General features: G+C 44.6%; 3 protein-coding genes and 2 long non-coding RNA genes across 6 annotated transcripts; 2 read left to right on the top strand and 3 right to left on the bottom strand.

Annotated features, from left to right (window-relative positions):
* The first annotated feature begins 2,736 nt into the window (after nt 1-2,736).
* Nucleotides 2,737-8,981, top strand: LOC118512249 (J domain-containing protein CG6693-like). Of its 2 annotated transcripts, none has more exons than XM_036056391.1 (3): nt 2,737-2,951; nt 7,775-7,962; nt 8,057-8,981. In XM_036056391.1, exons 2-3 carry the CDS (start codon nt 7,866-7,868, stop codon nt 8,710-8,712), a joined length of 753 nt encoding a protein of 250 aa, XP_035912284.1. In that variant the 5' UTR covers nt 2,737-2,951; nt 7,775-7,865; the 3' UTR covers nt 8,713-8,981. The 2 variants fall into 2 exon arrangements, with proteins under 2 accessions (XP_035912284.1, XP_035912285.1); XM_036056392.1 differs by lacking the exon at nt 2,737-2,951 and adding an exon at nt 7,500-7,727 and having other exon boundaries at nt 7,801-7,962; nt 8,057-8,959.
* LOC118512248 (J domain-containing protein CG6693-like) lies at nt 4,104-5,383 on the bottom strand. The gene is made up of 2 exons (XM_036056390.1): nt 5,154-5,383; nt 4,104-5,039 (listed from the first exon to the last, which is right to left on the bottom strand). Exons 1-2 carry the CDS (start codon nt 5,245-5,247, stop codon nt 4,270-4,272), a joined length of 864 nt encoding a protein of 287 aa, XP_035912283.1. The 5' UTR covers nt 5,248-5,383; the 3' UTR covers nt 4,104-4,269.
* A 1,954-nt stretch (nt 8,982-10,935) lies between the features above and the next one.
* On the top strand, nt 10,936-11,316 carry LOC118512247. The gene is made up of 2 exons (XR_004906273.1): nt 10,936-11,076; nt 11,138-11,316. It is a non-coding gene; the product is annotated as an uncharacterized LOC118512247 (long non-coding RNA).
* A 159-nt stretch (nt 11,317-11,475) lies between these two features.
* On the bottom strand, nt 11,476-12,632 carry LOC118512246. The gene is made up of 2 exons (XR_004906272.1): nt 11,747-12,632; nt 11,476-11,675 (listed from the first exon to the last, which is right to left on the bottom strand). It is a non-coding gene; the product is annotated as an uncharacterized LOC118512246 (long non-coding RNA).
* A 2,379-nt stretch (nt 12,633-15,011) lies between these two features.
* LOC118512245 (J domain-containing protein CG6693-like) lies at nt 15,012-16,163 on the bottom strand. Its single transcript, XM_036056389.1, has 2 exons — nt 15,972-16,163; nt 15,012-15,887 (listed from the first exon to the last, which is right to left on the bottom strand). Exons 1-2 carry the CDS (start codon nt 16,066-16,068, stop codon nt 15,229-15,231), a joined length of 756 nt encoding a protein of 251 aa, XP_035912282.1. The 5' UTR covers nt 16,069-16,163; the 3' UTR covers nt 15,012-15,228.
* Nucleotides 16,164-16,813: the final 650 nt, after the last annotated feature.

Raw genomic sequence — 16,813 nt, 5'->3', positions numbered from 1 at the left:
CGCTAATCCTACAACGCATATGCAATTCAACCTCGTCATCCCTTCTCAACACGGGAAAGCAACAATGGAAACTACCTACTTGAACTGGCCTGTGACCATTGTGGGGCAGAAATCGGCAGCCTAACCCCTGTGTTGTTGCTACGGGAACAACAGTGGACGTAAAACGTCCCCGTTGGTGAACCGGCCACGCGAAGGTATGGCCGATTCAGAAAAGAAGTCGCGCACCTTCCTTCGGGCGTTGAATCAACGGATGCAACGTACCTCGCACAGGCCAGACAAGTGGCTTCATTCCCGGATTACCGGGCGATCTTCCAAAAGTGGACCTGATGGGAGGGGCGGTCGCGATTCTTCCAATTCCTCCGACGGAGCAGCACCGGCCGGAATTCCGTAGGGAGGACGAGGTCGAATCTTCCGCTGACCAACGCCTGGACACTGGCTTTTCTCCTAGCTTCCGACGAAGTGGTAGACACCGCTGAGGTGTCAGATCCGGTCTTCGGAGGGGAGCAAGGGGAGATTTCCGGAGGTTTCTCACAGTCACGATTCCTAGTAATTTCCGTTGGAGTGGTAGACACCGCTAAGGGGTTGAATCCGTTCTCCGGAGGGAAGGATTATTTCGGATCTCGTGCCTGGAAAGAACCCTGAAACTCTTACGAAGTGTTCGGTTCGCCGGTTAAGAATTGTGTCCTCTTTATTGAATAAGTTGATTTCTTATATACTAAGTTTGGGGTACCTTAGAATGAGACGAAAGATCATTCTTTCTTGTTAACTATTGCCTTCCCAGATTGTGTTACGTATCCTTTATGCTAACGCCGCATTATGCTAAAGTTTAACTCACTATCGTGGTCGCAAACCACCAGTTCAAACCCATGCTATAATGTTTGTTCATTGATCAGGAACACTTGCGTTTCATATAATTTAAACGTTCATCGCGATGGACGCACTTGCCGTTTGTCACATGCTGTAATGTAAACGTTAATCGCGCTGAATGCGCATGTTGAGGCGCGCATTGTTCTGTAAACATTTTCGATGCTCTAGCACCGCGCTAAAGGCGTTGTGTACGCCACACTGTATCGTAAACATTGGTCACGCGCTGCTAATGCCTTATCCGCGCTGATTTGCTGCCTAAGCTGAAATCTTCTCGTTGCGTGGGACATTCTATCGAAAGAATTGTTTCTTTCATGCAACATGTTTAATCAAGATTTGGTTTGATTATGCCCAAGGTTACCTTCCTCTGTTCCTAGCGCTGTCGCGTTCGCAACACCCTGCATCACGCCAGTTCTCCGATAGGGGCTGGTCATATCATGATGATGATTGCACCGAACAACCGTGATAAACTTAAACTTTGTTATAGTAACAGCATCGGCACATAGTGGTTTAGAGGACTGCATAGAGAAGGACTGTCAAGTTACGGTTCGGGAAGTATATTCGATCGAGAATTGACCCCGCGCAGACTGGTCAATCCTGTAGCTTCGCGCCGGATATAGCGTTCCAACCTTACTCGGATCGAACGTTATGTTTCTTCCTGGATTAACCAGGGCCAGTTCCTAACGGTGGACCTCATGTTGTTTACGTCTGTTGTCGGGAGATGGCTTCCCAAATTCGATCGAGCTAGATTGAAAGTTTTTCGGTGAACCCATTCGAACTGCTGGCCAGAACCTAAAAAGGAAAACTCCCGGGACACGACTATACCGATTAAGGTTTAAAGTGCAGGAGTAGTTTAATACAATCTTTAAGTCCTTGTATACTAACAATGTTAATCGTATTGATTCAAGTTTTAGTAAGGTCGTCCTTCGTTGGAGGCTGTACCTTTTGCGGGATATACGTTTGTCCTTACTAAATATCGTCGGCTAGCTGATTTTCTATTGAACGCGCAGGTCTTAACTGTTATTTTAGGATGCGCGGACCAACATTAACTGCGGTTAGGTGCACACGCAAGCAAACCCTAAGTAGGCGTGTTTTGTGTAGCCTTGAGGACGCGCATCGTCCTTATCTGGTTGACTCGGATAATGATGAAATTTAAGTAGCTTCGAACGAAATTATTTAAATTTTATTGCATACGCTTGACTCTGGGCTCGTGCATCTGATCTTTTCAAGGCCAGCAAAGATCGTTCCAGACGATAATGCCTATGGTCATGCACATTGGATGGATAGCTAATTCGATCGTGGTCATAAAAATGTGTGTCTTCTCCGGGGACAGTTGAGTTCTTCGTACAGCTGACGACTATATTGGGGATGTTTGGTATATGTATTTAAACCTAATTTCGTGGTTAGTAAATTAATTGTTATGCCAACAAATATTTCCATCCACAGTCAATCCATCACATAAAGAATTTAATAAGTTCCAAAGATTTTCCATCGTAATACGAAAAATTCATTCCTGTCGGAGGTTCCTCTCCCTGATATGATAAGTAGAAAAATCCGTTCCATACAAGAAGGTGAGTATAGTAGTTTGTCTGCCTGCAAATATAATCTACTTTTTCCATTTTTTTATCTTTGAGCTCTTTCAATGCTTTGACCCAAATATGCGCGGACTAGGTCCCTTTGGTAGAGGAGGAGGTCCGTTAGGCGACCAAAGCTTTGGGACATAAAGGATCTTTGGAGGACGAGATCCGTGGGAGAGGTGAAACCTCTTAAATTGCAGCAGATGCTGATGTGGCAGCAGGAGTGAACTGTATCTCCACACGGCACTTGGACACGCCAACTCATCCCTCGGGTTTCCTGCTGTGTATTGCGTCGTTTAGGGCAGATCGAGTTCCATACTGCGTTCCAACTGCTAACAGTTGGATACGGCTTCTTTCAAGATCATCTAGAAAAGTTGAAGCTGATGCAAGAGGCTCCACTGCCCTGAACTCACGGATGTCAGGGAGCCACCTGAGCATGCCTTGACGGTATGCCCGAGGTTCAGCGCTGATCGTCGCCGCATGAATAGCCGAGTCGGCATTGAAGCAGTGGTGGGTCAAGATATTTGGAGGCCCCGAGCGGACTGGCAATTGAGGCCCCTAAAATTGTTATATCAGAGGGAAACGACAGGATTTCCCTCACCGACGAGGCCCCGAGCGGCTGCTCCTTTCTCTCCCAGGTTGATTCACTACTGTATTGAAGTGACTGTGGCAAACATCACATCAGTGTAATGTGTTCAAGTCGCAAAAATTGGATCGTCTCCCTTACAACAAAAACGCATACGAATCGAAAGACACCAGGTGCGTGTTGAGGCTGGCCCAGGTGCTCAAACAGACGTCAGCCGGAAGAACCGTCTCTTTAACGGTTAGTAGACTGCCGCTGGTTGTTGGACGAGTATCGCTAGCTCTTTCAGTACCCAGCGGTAGGTTTGCGCCGAAACTTATCCTTCGGGAAACAAAACGTCCTTACCTTTCATTTCTAAAGTAATACGCTAGCTGGATGGAGGGCTGGTCAGTAAAACCCTGGTAATACCTCTTGGGGTATGGTCGTCGCCTAACGCCTCGTAGATCTCTAGGTGCAGATTTACGCCATCTGCATCCAAAAACAGAGCCTTGGCGACTTACTGATAAATCCGAACGAGCAACTAGTTCCCAAATGTTCGTTCAACGAGATTTTGCTCGCTGTAAGGAGTACTTAGCCTAGCATCGTGATTTTCAAGTTATGTGATTGTTTTTCAAATGAATACTTATCACGATAGTGTTTGCCTGGTCTAAATTTGGTGCAAGGACCTATCTTACTTCTTCATCTGTTTCTATCGAATCTTGAGCAACCTGGTGGAAAACAAATCGATCAACATTGGTTAGTCATTCCTCCGAGTAGTGAGAGATTATCGGAAGGATCGGATTATTAGGCAAATTTATTTATTATACAAGATAAATAAAAAATATATATGATTTTTTTATTATTATACAAGGATAAATTTGGGTGATTTCACACATTGTTCAACACAGTCATATCGTAACATTAGACGATCGACATTGTTCCGGCTGTTGGACGATTGATAAATGAATTAGAATTCTGTGATATCTTTTCACTCTGGCAAGCTAAACTATAACGCGTAACCCATGCTAGGACGGAAGCAACTGTACAGATGGTTGCATTAATTTCCCTCACCGTACATTAATTTCACACACTGCAGACAATCCGTTTTTGAAGCAATTTATTTCGTTAGGTCATAATAAGTTTACGGAATAGCATAGTGTATGTGTGTGTATATATCGCCAAATATTTCCCTTATTTTGAATGCTCGAAACAGGAAGAGAGATGCTGTTTTGCAAAATATCGTTAATACGGCGCCTACAAGTCAGTCTATTTGGACGATCTGGTCTTTCTGCCCGAAGCTGCTGCTGCTGCCTTCTTTTTAACAGCAGGCTTGGCGGCACTCGCGCTTTGTTTTCGCTGCATCTTCCGCTTTTTCGGTGGTTCCTCGTCGAGCTCAAACAGGTCGTCCGCTTCATCCTTACCGCTGCCGTATTTAGCTTCCAGTGATTCAATCAAGGAACTGAAGGCACTCTTTCGCTTGAGCGCAATCTGTTGTTCGAGCGAGGCCGTACTCTCCTGCTGCCGCACGATCTCCTTCGCTAGTTTGGCTTCACGAGCGTACTTTCCGTGCCGACGTTTGCGCTTCTCTTTCGGTTCCTTGGTGAAGATCGCATACTCCGGCACCTCCTTTTGGTCGATCATTTCCTGCACGATTTTGGCGATGCGTGGTTCATCTTCGCACGTCATGAACGGGACCGTCTGCATCATGTAGTTGATGCAACCCTTCTTGCCAAGGTACGCCCGCTTGATGTCGTTCCGTTCCGTCTCCGAGCCGGTATAGCTTGCCTGGTAATTTTGGATGTCTTCCGTGGTCAGCGGCTTGAAAAACTGTTGCCACCTATCCATCCAATTCGTCCTGGCATCGTCGTCATCGTCGACGACGCCGCGTTCGTCGTATATAGCGCGCGAATCCTTGTCGCTGAGGATGGTGTACAATTTGCTTAGCATTTTAAATTTCTCGGTCGCCTCCTTTTTGTCGCCCTCCGGCACACGGTCAGGGTGTGTTTGTAGGGACAGTCGATAGTACGCTTTCTTGACTGTAAAAACCAAAAACAAAAAAAGGCAAAACAAATTTCATCAGCGGAACCATGTTACCGTTACCGAGCCAATCGACTGTTCCGAGATTTCCAGCCGAACACAATCAAACTTACTCTCCTGCACCGACGCATTTTTCTCGACTCCAAACAATTCGTAAATATTTCTCGTACCGTAGTACTTTTCACACACATCGAGCGTTCCCGACATTTTATTAAGAGTACCGATGCAAATGTGTCGCCCAGAACCTGCGGAATTCTATGAAAATGTAGCGAGAGAATAGCAACCCCTTGCAATTTAACCGGAGCCGATGTTTTGTGTACGATTGAGCGGGAAAGATAAAAAAGCATTGACAGCGAGGCAAAATTTCGCCCCAGCCAGCGAATGTTGCCAATGATGAGGCTGTGGTCACAGCTGGCTATGTTTTGAAAAGTAACGGATTCCGTAAAGGGATGATGCCAAATAATGCAATATTACTGCGTTCAATTTAAATGTTAAACTCAAATTTTAAACAAGCATTGGTAAAAGACTCGAGAAGGCCCCCCCCCTGACAAAATTTGTTGAGCGCTGTAGGATTTACGCCTAAAGGTATGCAATCCGCAGTACACGTTGCGAGAGCTTCACAGTGAGCTTTCAGTGTGCTTTCAGTGTGGTCAAAATTGGTTGAAGAAAGTCGAATAAAATATTGTTATTATTTGATTAAAATCCCCTCTCCGCTAACCCTACCATTCATTTTGGGTTACAGGGGCTTCGTACTAGTTTTTAGTCGCACTAGGGGTGAACAATCGGGCCTAAAACATCCACGGCAATCTCGGACGGTAACGGAACAGTAATTCGATGAATACTTGTTACCTTGAATTGATATTCAGCAAAGGAGGAAACATAAGAATAACATAATCTCAAACCACTTGTTACAATGTATTATATCAAGTTCTACTCGCTGTCTATTAACAGTATTAAGGAACAATGCACAATGTTTACATGAAATGGGTTTTGACCATACAGAAAGCCCACTGTACAACAAAAATGACAGGCCACAGTTCTGCACACAAAAGATTCTAGGGGGGGCCTTCTCGAGTCTTTTACCCAAGCATTTTTTGCTTTTTCATCAGAGGTTCATACTGATTTGATGATGATGGTGAACTTGTTTTATGTGTACTGCGTCCTTGCGTTGCGCATGATCACTGTCACTTTACCACTGCCTTATCATGCGCGATCAAATTCATCCAAATAATTTGCTAGCAAAGCACAGTCAAATCATTGGGAATTGTAGTCAATAATATTTTTCATTGTTTTAATTAAAATTAAGCAATCAAAAGGTGTAGTAGCGCCAACTTAAGCTTCGCGTAGACGGGACATACTTTTGACAGGCGACTTTTGACAGCTCCAGCGACCTATTGTTCTCAAGTCGCCGGCTTGTAACCCGATGTATGCGGGAAACCAAGGTATGTAGATATAGAAGGTAGAGTTGTTTAGAGCAAATTGACATTTCTCGACCTGACATAACAGTTCCGAGGTGATCGAGGGGAAGGGTATTGAGAAGAGTGATGGCAGCGTCGGAGGAGGCGCCGGTGGTGGTATCGCTTGCGATTTTTTGACGAAAAATGCAACCAAATATCGTCAATCTTCTGTGGAACAACATTTGATATGCGAAGAACACCCATAAATCAGCGAAATTGCTCAAGGGATTGAGAATCGAGGCTGTTTGTTCATGTTTGTTCCCCATACCATATGATTTTGTAAACAAACTCTGACATAACTCGACTAAAATGTCGCCCTGTCAAATCGATAAAAATCCACCTTCTAAATACATACACCTTGCGGGAAACACGCCGGCGACACGGATGACGGATCGGGGATGTGGTGGTTAGCACTGGTAGGTTGGGGAGTTGAACTGTTGTGCGATGAACAGGCAGCACATAAATTTAAAAATTCTCCGTTATAATTTTTTTTTTGTATGAAAATTCCTTAATCTTCTAGAAATGAAATAGAAAAATTATTGTAGATTTTTAATAACACATAGCACTGTAAAAAACTTGAAACTAGAAGCCACTCCAATATTTTTTGTGCATGTAAAGTTCTCCCTATAAGCTTTTAAACTGTACCGAGTAATACTTTATACATCTTTGTTCTGTAAAATATGAGTTTCTATCAATATAAGCTCTCTAAAATTAACAAAACATTACGTTTTTAATATACTTTTACGTTAAAATACAAATATATTTCATACTGCATGTATCGGGATATTTGTATATACTCAATACTATAAGCTATTTTGTCTCTGTGTCAGCATGAGAGTTTTATTTAATATTTGATGGCTTCAAAAGCGAATTTCCTTTTGTTGAAATGATTATTAAGGCGATAAAAATGAACGTATTTCGAATTTAATAGTTTACCTTGAAGCCATAATTGATTCGATCCTATCCACAGTGATAAACACAGTGGAGTTATTTTTTTTTTGGGGCATTTGACAGCTACAGCTGCATGTAGCCGCTGCTACCACAGGAGGGGTCGAAAACGGTAGCTACGAGGACGCGTCTGACAGCATACAAGAACAAAGGAAAATCGGTGGTTGTCAAAAGTATCCCGTCAAAAGTATGTCCCGTCTACGGCCGGTTTTACAGAGCTTCCCATAAGCTTCCCTTAAAGCCTTTTCATCCATTGCACCACCTTGCTTGCAGCAACCTTGTGTACGTTATTTCAAATCTTTTCTATTCCATGGCACCACTGCATTCAGTAGATTCCCGGTATTCCATTCCTCAGTTCAGTTCAGGCCTCGAGCATTGCTGGTAACCTTTCCGAGCACATCAAGCGCGCTAGCACGAAAAATGTCAATCCAAACGCTGGAAAAATGTGAGAAGTACTTCGGTACGAAGGATATCTATAAATTGTTCGGTATCGAGAAAAGCGAGACAATTCCAGACAGTAAGTAGCACCAATAGTAGTCAACCCACATCCAGCAAAGAGAGTGCGTTGATCGATGAATTTCGTTTCTTTCCGATTCTTTCCGATTCTTTAGTCAGAAAAGCGTACTATCGACTCTTGCTGCAGGACCATCCTGGCGCGGCTTCCGAAAGCGACAAGCCAGTGGCGATCGAGAAAGCGAAACTACTCGAAACTCTGTACTACGTCCTCGGCGATCCGGATGCGCTCGCTCAATACAACGAGCATGGCGTCATCGATGCGGAAACCGAAGCTGCTGTAAATGAGAAGTACAACGGGCTGTTTCGCAGACCAGCAACGATGGAAGATATCGACATCTACCATGAGTGCTACAAAGGGTCTCGTAAGGAGTGGGCCGACATCAAGAAGGAGTACCTGAAAGGAAAGGGTTGCATAAACTGGATGATGAAGCATCTGCAATTCATGCAGTACATAGACGAGCCGCGGCTTATCGCAATAGTGCAAGCAATGATCGATTCGAAGGAGGTACCGGAGTACGAGACTTTTACGAAGGAACCGGCAGAGAAGCGCTACTGTCGGCACTTGCAGTTTATTCTTGAGGCTGGAATAGTCTACATGCTGCGGAAGAAAGAACAGCGAGGTCTGGATCGGGCCAAAGACGAGCAGACGCTAGCGGCCGAGAGACAGGTTGCGTTCGACGAAATAATGAACTCCATAGAGGCAAGATACCGAGATGCCCAGAAACAAAAAGGAAATTGCCGACAATACTAAACAGGGAACAGCTTCTTACGTGTAGGCAGGTCCACTGCACCACTTCACTTCATCCAACAGGCTAGATACGATCGGTTAGACCTCGTTTGTAACCCGTTAATTTACAGGAAAGTGATGTGAGAAATGACTAAATATCGTGTGCGCTTGCCTAATCTCACGCTCGTTTTGGGTTTCGATGTCTGGTGTGCCTAGCTCTACAGTAGCACCATTTTTCTTCCGCAGATTTTCCTTCAATAAATATATCAAAATCCGATTGTTGTTGAAAGCTATTTTGCTTTTTCTTAGCATGCGACCGGAGAAAATCACTTTCGACCTGTTCCGCCGATGCACTGGAAAACTCCTTCGGGCCACTGCCCGGTGTTAGTTAGCAGGCTGTTTCTGCCGGTCCATTATTATTGCGAGTGGAACTGGCAGTTGTGTTTTTCTGCCCTTCGCTATCATCGACGTCGTTTGCTGGACCATTTCGCTGTCGCCCCATTTACCCACTTGAAATGTCTATCCATCGCTGCAGGAGCACTGCTGCTCTTGGTAGCTGCACACCATCAAAGAAAAGCTTGACGTACCTGGCAATCACAGCCAGGTCCTGCCTTCCCATCCTCGTAACGACCAAGCGGAGAAGCTCAGTCTATTCGCAGTGAGCATTTGGATGAAGAAGAAGCATGCATCCGGCAGTCCCCGTCTCCCGGTGCTCCCATGTTTTTCGTGACAGGGGATCTCCATCGGTGGAACCTGTGGAATGATCCTAGCGGCCACACAGGCGGTCATATGATAATTCTTATTCTTATTCTTATTTATTCAAATTGTTTGCCTCAAGGGCTTTACAAAGTCAATTTATCTTATAACTAAACATACATGACACACAAGGAGGATATAGGGAGCAGACAGAGATGGCTAGTGAGGAAAAGAAAAACAGATTTTAGGATAAAGAAGACAAAAGGCGGGAGCGGAAACAATTAATGGAGATATTGTGGTCAAACAGATCACCAACCGAATTGAATGCTAGTAACGCGCGCATCCATGGATCGCTCTGGGAAAACCGCGTACGACAAAAAGGGATAAGCAGGGGAGGACGTACGCGTAAGCGATGGGAGGGGACATATAAAGGGATAGCTGCCAGAAGGGCGGGGGAGTCAATGTTGGAAAGCAGGATGTTGGCAATAAATAACTTGCGAGCATGACCATGACGATCCTCCAGCTTAACCAAACCCAGCAGCTGGCACCGCTCCGAATAAGAAGGTAAGGTTGTGCTGGGGTCGTTCAGTAAACGTCTAGCGGCTATCCGCGTGAATTTCCTCTGCACCCTCTCCAACCTGTTTATACCCAAATAGCCAAAAATAATGAAATCAAACTATCGTGCTGCTTGAGGGCTGCTTAAGGAAAAAAAGTACCAGCGCCGAACTTTGAAGCTAGTTAAAAAGAGCGTGGAACTTGATGGAACTATGAAGCTTTTCTACCTTCACTTGGAACTCGATGGAACTATGAGGCTTATTAACAAACGACGAATAGTCTTCACCCGAACTATGCGGCTTGTTAAGAAGCATACGGTACTTCATGGAACTTTATGCCCATTTAAGAGTGAAAGATGACCCTTCAAGTTGTTTGTTTACAGGATTATGTCAATAGAACATTGCTATCTGCCATTAATGGGGTTATTACACGAGGAATTTTTTGGTTGGTGATTTTCTGTCAAATAGGGCGTTTGACAGAAAAAAACCCGCTGTCCGTGTAATAACACAATATGCTGCACAGATTTTTATTGCCACCATCCGAATTATTTTACATTTGAATTGTCCGTTATTCTAAAATGGAATGAAATATTTATCATTAACACGTATCGTACCATGCCGGGCACCGACTGGCGATGCCATTATGATAGGGATACTTTTTCGTGAACGACAGCACTTCGGTCAGACGAACATTCGGTTAGAGATTTTTCGGTTCAAACTGGTCCCAAATCACTCTCTATGCATTAACAAAACATCGTCTTCAATATTCATCTTAAATCACACGAAATAAACTGGACAATAATATGCAATAAAAATTGCGAGGCAAAAAAACGCTTCCAAAATGTAAACAATCCACACTTTGACAGAAAAAAACCAGCGCGATCGAAATCTGAATTGAGCATGTCGAATTCATTTTTTCAGACCGGCATTTATCTGTCAAACGTGTTTTGACAGAAAATCACCGATGAAAAATCCCTCGTCTAATAACCCCATAAGCGTCATTAGAAGAAAAAATCATTGTGTGGAAAGATGTATTCCAAGCGTGTGAAAAAATCGGGAAACTTGTAGAGAAGGCGTGCTAAAATTATGCGTGAGTTGTTTGAGAACGGAGACGACTGCGAAATAATCGATAATACAGGTTCGTCAGTGTAGTAATTTACTTTTGAGACTATGTTTTTATATTCTATTTCTTCTTTTAGCTTCAACAAACTTTGATCATGCGGTTGAACAAATATCCGACAGTTCCAGTTCAGAAGATGATGAGTGTGGGATCCTGAGTATGAATGTAGTGGTGTGAGTGCGGAACGGCAATGGATGAGAGGCCGCCAGTCTTAGTTGAATGCTGAATAAAGGAGGCTGTGTTGCGTGAACTGGTAAACGGCGTGTATAGTGCATTAATGAGAAGGGAAATGCGATATCACAATGAGCAATAATAGCAGATTCACCAGCCAGATGATGCAAATCAGTTCGTCTATCCATTCACTGTCCACACACTCTACCGGCCTTTCTTTGAAGACACTTCTATACACGTCGTAAATGTTTTCGTGATTTTCCTCTACACATGCTCAGTTTATTCAACCGATCCTTTTGTCGTATATTCGGCCACAACAAATTCGTCGTTCCTTTGCTCGTTCCCTGGACCCAAGGTTCAGGAACCGCTAACAACTCCTTATGCTCTCTGTTATCCACTGTTTCTTCGATATTGAACGGCATCTTTTAAGTTTTGTAATGCAATGTCTGTAAGATATAGATCAATTATAAAAATTAATAATAACGAAGGTTTTAAATATATCTGCGATTTATCTTACCTTACACTTTTTGCGTCTACTCGGACTAAGTGCTGGGTGTAAAGGCTTTCCTATCCGGGATTTTTGTTTACGATTTTCTCCACTTGCCAAAATTTTCTATTGTTGTGCCATTCCATTCTGTGTTCCTCTTATATTCTCACCGCTCGCTGCCCTTCTCCCCTTATTGATCCAGCGATCGACACCATGTTTGTGCATGCTAAGACTGGTTCCAAAGGCCCAATACATTTTTTTGGATTTTTTGTCGCTGTCGCTTCGGTACGCATGATACAAATGTGCAAAGCATCGATGAGTAACCCTCAGAAAAGAAAAGTTAGAAAAAAACAGAAGTGTACAACAATAACATATGGAACAAAACCTTACCGCTTCGAATGTTCGATGATTGCTGCTTAACTTCTTTTTGTCTAGGTAGAGCATGATGAGCAACGACAGAACTATTGGTACAAACGACAAAGGCAGCGCTCTTCACGCAGGAAATACCATGTTCAATTCTCAATAAAATAAATAGGAGGGACGTTAATAAAAGATGCATTACCAAAATACACTCACTCACACTACTAACAGATCTACCTGACATACGATATAAAAATATCTGATAACAAATCATCAATCATCAATACACACAGCCATATACAAGCGGTGGTAATGTCGCTACCCAGAAATTCACATTTTTTCCACTTTTTTGCGGTTATCTCAAAACAGACGATTTGCTTGAAAATAAAAAGCGCATAAAAACTTTCTTTAACGGCTTGAAATACGAGAGCTGCTTAAGGCCCGGTTAAAGGTACGTCGAACTATGACGCTGCTTATCTACTGCAAAAGACGTACTAGATCAGCGATCTTTAGCGTGCTGAAATTGGCTGCTTAAGATAATTTGGCTATTTGGGTAGTGGTGACACCAGCGGGGGACCATACAACACTGGCGTACTCCAGGATGGGACGTACCCAGCAACAATACAGCGCTCTCAGGCATAACGGGTCTCGAATCTCAGTGGACATACGAGCAAACACCTTGCTAGCCCGCTCAAGGACCGAGTTGAGATGCGGCTCAAAGGACAATTTGTCGTCCAGCCACACCCCAAGGTCCCTGACCAAGGAAACTCGCGGAAGTGTTGAGTCGTAGAGCCGATACTGGTGTAAATGTTTGGAAGAAGAGCGACCAAACGAAATTACACAGCACTTCGAGACACAAAGAACGAGCCCGTTGGATATGCACCAGCCAGCGAAAGCATCTATGTGGGATTGGAGGGAGCGGGAGTCGCGGGACGAAGACACAGGAAGATAAAACTTGACATCGTCGGCATACAACAAACAACCGTTAGGGGGAAGCGATTGAATGCAATCGGCGATGAAGAGTGAAAACAATAAAGGACTCAAGACACTACCCTGAGGAACCCCAGATTTGCTGATGAACGGGTCCGACAGAGCCCCATCGACCCTTACCCTGTACGACCGGTCCTTCAAAAAGGAACAGAGCCAGAGAAGAAGGGCTCCACCGAAACCCATTCGCTCGAGCTTTGCCATAAGCAATTGATGCGACAAACAGTCGAACGCAGCTTTGAAATCTGTGTAGATGACGTCAACCTGCCTACCAGCGGCTGTGTGCGGAAACAGATCGATCATCAACGACATAAGGTTCGACAGGGTAGAGCGTCTCGGCACGAAACCGTGCTGGGAGGATGGGATAAACGAGGAAACAATAGGAAGGATAGAAGAGTAGATCACAGACTCGAGGACTTTGGACGCTGCACAGAGGATGGAGATGCCTCGATAATTTAAGGGGGACGTCCGGCAACCTTTCTTAAAGACTGGGATCAGCCAAGCTGATCTCCAAAGAGAGGGAAAAACTCCCGTATCAACCGACCTAGTGAATAGGCGAATCAACACAGGAGCAATCACCTCTCTAGCGTCAATGAGTGCGGAAGAAGGGATGCCGTCAGGACCAGGAGAGAAGGAGTGCTTAAGCTGACAAAGTGCAGTGAGCACCATCTGCTCGTCGATATGCACCGAGTGAGCGTTAATATAGTCCCGAGGAACACTCGAGAGCCCGGCCACAAGAGACGCGGTAGAGTGGGTCGGATCAACAAAAATAAGGCACCATGGGGCCCATGTAGGTGCGTTGTGGTAGATGATGCTGTTGCCCAGTAATCCTCTCCGATTGCTCCTAGTACTACGCTGCTTTGGCATCAGTGGGCCAGGGTCTTTTGCTACAGAGGAAGCTCTGTTCTAGACCGCTTCCAGATTCTAGTTGTACTGCTGTTTGTGGCAAAATTTCACTCCAAGATTCTTCAGGTTCTCCTTCGAATGGAGGGACCGTGGGCACAATGTCCCCTTAGGTTTGGAGTTAGCTGAGCATTATTTTCCACGACAGAACGGTTTGTAGTACGATAAAGTACGGCTTGAATGTTGGACGCCATGGCGAATGAAGCACCTTGGAGGAGGCCTCAGGCGGAATGGAAGTGGTTGGCTACTATGTTACCAGTAACTCCCAGCGAGCCCCTTTTATGACGCCTGCCGCCGTTTGTGCCCTTAGCGGCCACCTACACCCCCGATAGGGTGGGACTCCCGCCACTGGGCTGTGGGCGAGCCCTATGGTAACGAAGCTTGGTGCAGTAGGGAGGCATGACAGCACCGAGCGGCGTTTAACGATGCTAGAAGAACTGTCGGAAACGGACGCAACCACAACAAAAACGGCAATGTCGGATCGTCACAGAGCTCGAACGGTTCCTTTGGCATATTATGTTTTTCTGCTCATGGTTGACCAATCCACCGGAACTCGACGGAAAGTTTGAGACGAAGATCTTCATGAAGATACGCCCCGGTTCTGCAGGCAGGAAGAGATTTCGGGCGAAATGGTATCACTAATCGATCTAGTACGTATTAAAATCGATCGGGCCCGAAATGGAGGTTTGCTCAGCAGTGAACGGAAGTTCATCCAAGTAAACACAGTCCGTTCGGAAACTTCTTAGCAGCAGAGGGGATTCTTATCCAGTATAGTTGGTAACGCAAACACCGATCAGGCAGCTCGTAAATCAGCAACCGCACGAAGCATTTTGTGACCAAATCCCACTTCCTCAATAACCTCAAATCAAAAGAGATTGCCAGCTACGATTACTATCCAACGGGATCTGGAGAGCGGCAGACGAAACCTGTGTCCACGATGCGTTTGGAGGAACTAGAGAAGCCGTGTGATCCGGCTCCACAGCAGCTGCCTTTAGGAGTGTCTCGTCATTTACCCTCCCAGATCACAGCAATCCATGCCTAGATGAAAGGTTTGCGTTTTTATTTACTTCCATTTGAGAAATACTTCATGCAATCGAGTCAAAAAGTTGATAAGAAATCGTGGAAACTAAGAAAAAAAAAAGATCAAATTCTCCCTAATGCACCTGCTGCCTATGCGAAAGAAGCTGATGCTTGTTAGTGTTGTCAATCTTAAATTCAGTAATTCAACGCTTTTTTAACTTTCCTACTACAAAAGCCCGTTCTTACAGAGCATCCAAGCTAACTTCCGTTTCTTTCTGGGCGTCCTGGTATCTTGCCTCCATGGAGTTAATCATCTCGACGAACGCAGCCTGTCGCTCGGTTACCAGCTTTTGCTCGTATGTGGCCCGATCCAGACCTCGCTGATCTTTCTTCCGCAGCTGCTGGGCCATTGCAGCTTCACGGGCCAACCGCTTGTGCCGACGGTTGCGCTTCTCTGCCGGTTCCTTCGTAAAAGTCTCGTACTCCGGTACCTCCTTCGAATCGATCATTGCTTGCACTATTGCGATAAGCCGCGGTTCGTCTTCACAGTTTATGAATTGCAGATGCTTCATCATGTAGGTTATGCAACCCTTTCCTTTCAGGTAGTCCTCCTTGATATCGGCCCTCTCCTTCCGAGACCCTTTGTAGCACTCATGGTAGATGTCGATATCTTCCGCCATTACTGGTTTGCGAAACAGCCCGTTGTACTTCCCATTTACAGCAGCTTCGGTTTCCGCATCGATGACGCCATGCTCGTTGTATTGAGCGAGCGCATCCGGATCGCCGAGGATGTTGTACAGTGTGGCGAGCAGTTTCGCTTTCTCGACCGCCACTGGCTTGTCGCTTTCGGAAGCCGCGTCAGGATGGTCCTGCAGCAAGAGTCGATAGTACGCTTTTCTGACTAAAGAATCGGAAAGAAACGAAATTCATCGATCGACGCACGCTCTTTGCTGGATGTGGTTTGACTACTATTGGTGCTACTTACTGTCTGGAATTGTCTCGCTTTTCTCGATACCGAACAATTTATAGATATCCTTCGTACCGAAGTACTTCTCACATTTTTCCAGCGTTTGGATTGACATTTTTCGTGCTAGCGCGCTTGATGTGCCCGGAAAAGATTACCAGCAATGCTCGAGACCTGAACTGTACTGAAGAATGGAATACCGGGAATTTACTGAATGCAGTGGTGCCATGGAATGGAAAAGATTTGAAATAACGTACACAAGGTTGCTGCAAGCAAGGTGGTGCAATGGATGAAAAGGCTTTAAGGGAAGCTTATGGGAAGCTCTGTAAGATGGCGCTACTACACCGTTTGAATGAAAAATTAATACAATAAATACTACTTTTGACTAACACTGAGATTTTTACAGTTGTTGTATAAATAAAAATATATAATTAAACACAATGTTGCATGTAAATTCATCCAAATGAACACATGATAAGGTAGCGGTAAAGTGACATTGATCGCTACTGCGTCATGCGAATATGCGCAACGCAAGGGCGCAAAGCATAGAAAACAAGTTCACCTAATAATGCATAGTAATGAGTTTTAAAAATTTGAGTTCAATATTCGAGTTGAACACAGTTGATATTACATCATTTGGTGACAAAAGTCTGAATAAAGACCTCCACACTCACGGGCACTCACTTCTCACAACTGAGATACCGAAAATTTAGACAAAGTTTAGGATAAAATGATTAAAAATTGTATTAATGAGTACAATAATTGTGTAAAAATGAAACCCCCTTGGATAACGTTTGTCAGTTAAAAAGTAAGTGCAGGAGAGTGAGTTTTTATTCAGTAGTAGTCCATTTATTCTCCGTTAC

The sequence above is a fragment of the Anopheles stephensi genome, chromosome 3 (assembly GCF_013141755.1).
Source record: "Anopheles stephensi strain Indian chromosome 3, UCI_ANSTEP_V1.0, whole genome shotgun sequence".
NCBI lineage: Eukaryota > Metazoa > Arthropoda > Insecta > Diptera > Culicidae > Anopheles > Anopheles stephensi.
This window is presented reverse-complemented; position numbering and strand designations above follow the sequence as displayed.

Coding starts and splice junctions, on each gene's coding strand:
- LOC118512248 (XM_036056390.1), bottom strand. CDS start 5,247: ATGTCGGGAACGCTCGATGTGTGTGAAAAGTACTACGGTACGAGAAAT. Junction 5,040..5,153: donor AAATGCGTCGGTGCAGGAGA/GTAAGTTTGATT, acceptor TGGTTTTTACAG/TCAAGAAAGCGTACTATCGA.
- LOC118512249 (XM_036056391.1), top strand. CDS start 7,866: ATGTCAATCCAAACGCTGGAAAAATGTGAGAAGTACTTCGGTACGAAG. Junction 7,963..8,056: donor AAGCGAGACAATTCCAGACA/GTAAGTAGCACC, acceptor CCGATTCTTTAG/TCAGAAAAGCGTACTATCGA.
- LOC118512245 (XM_036056389.1), bottom strand. CDS start 16,068: ATGTCAATCCAAACGCTGGAAAAATGTGAGAAGTACTTCGGTACGAAG. Junction 15,888..15,971: donor AAGCGAGACAATTCCAGACA/GTAAGTAGCACC, acceptor CCGATTCTTTAG/TCAGAAAAGCGTACTATCGA.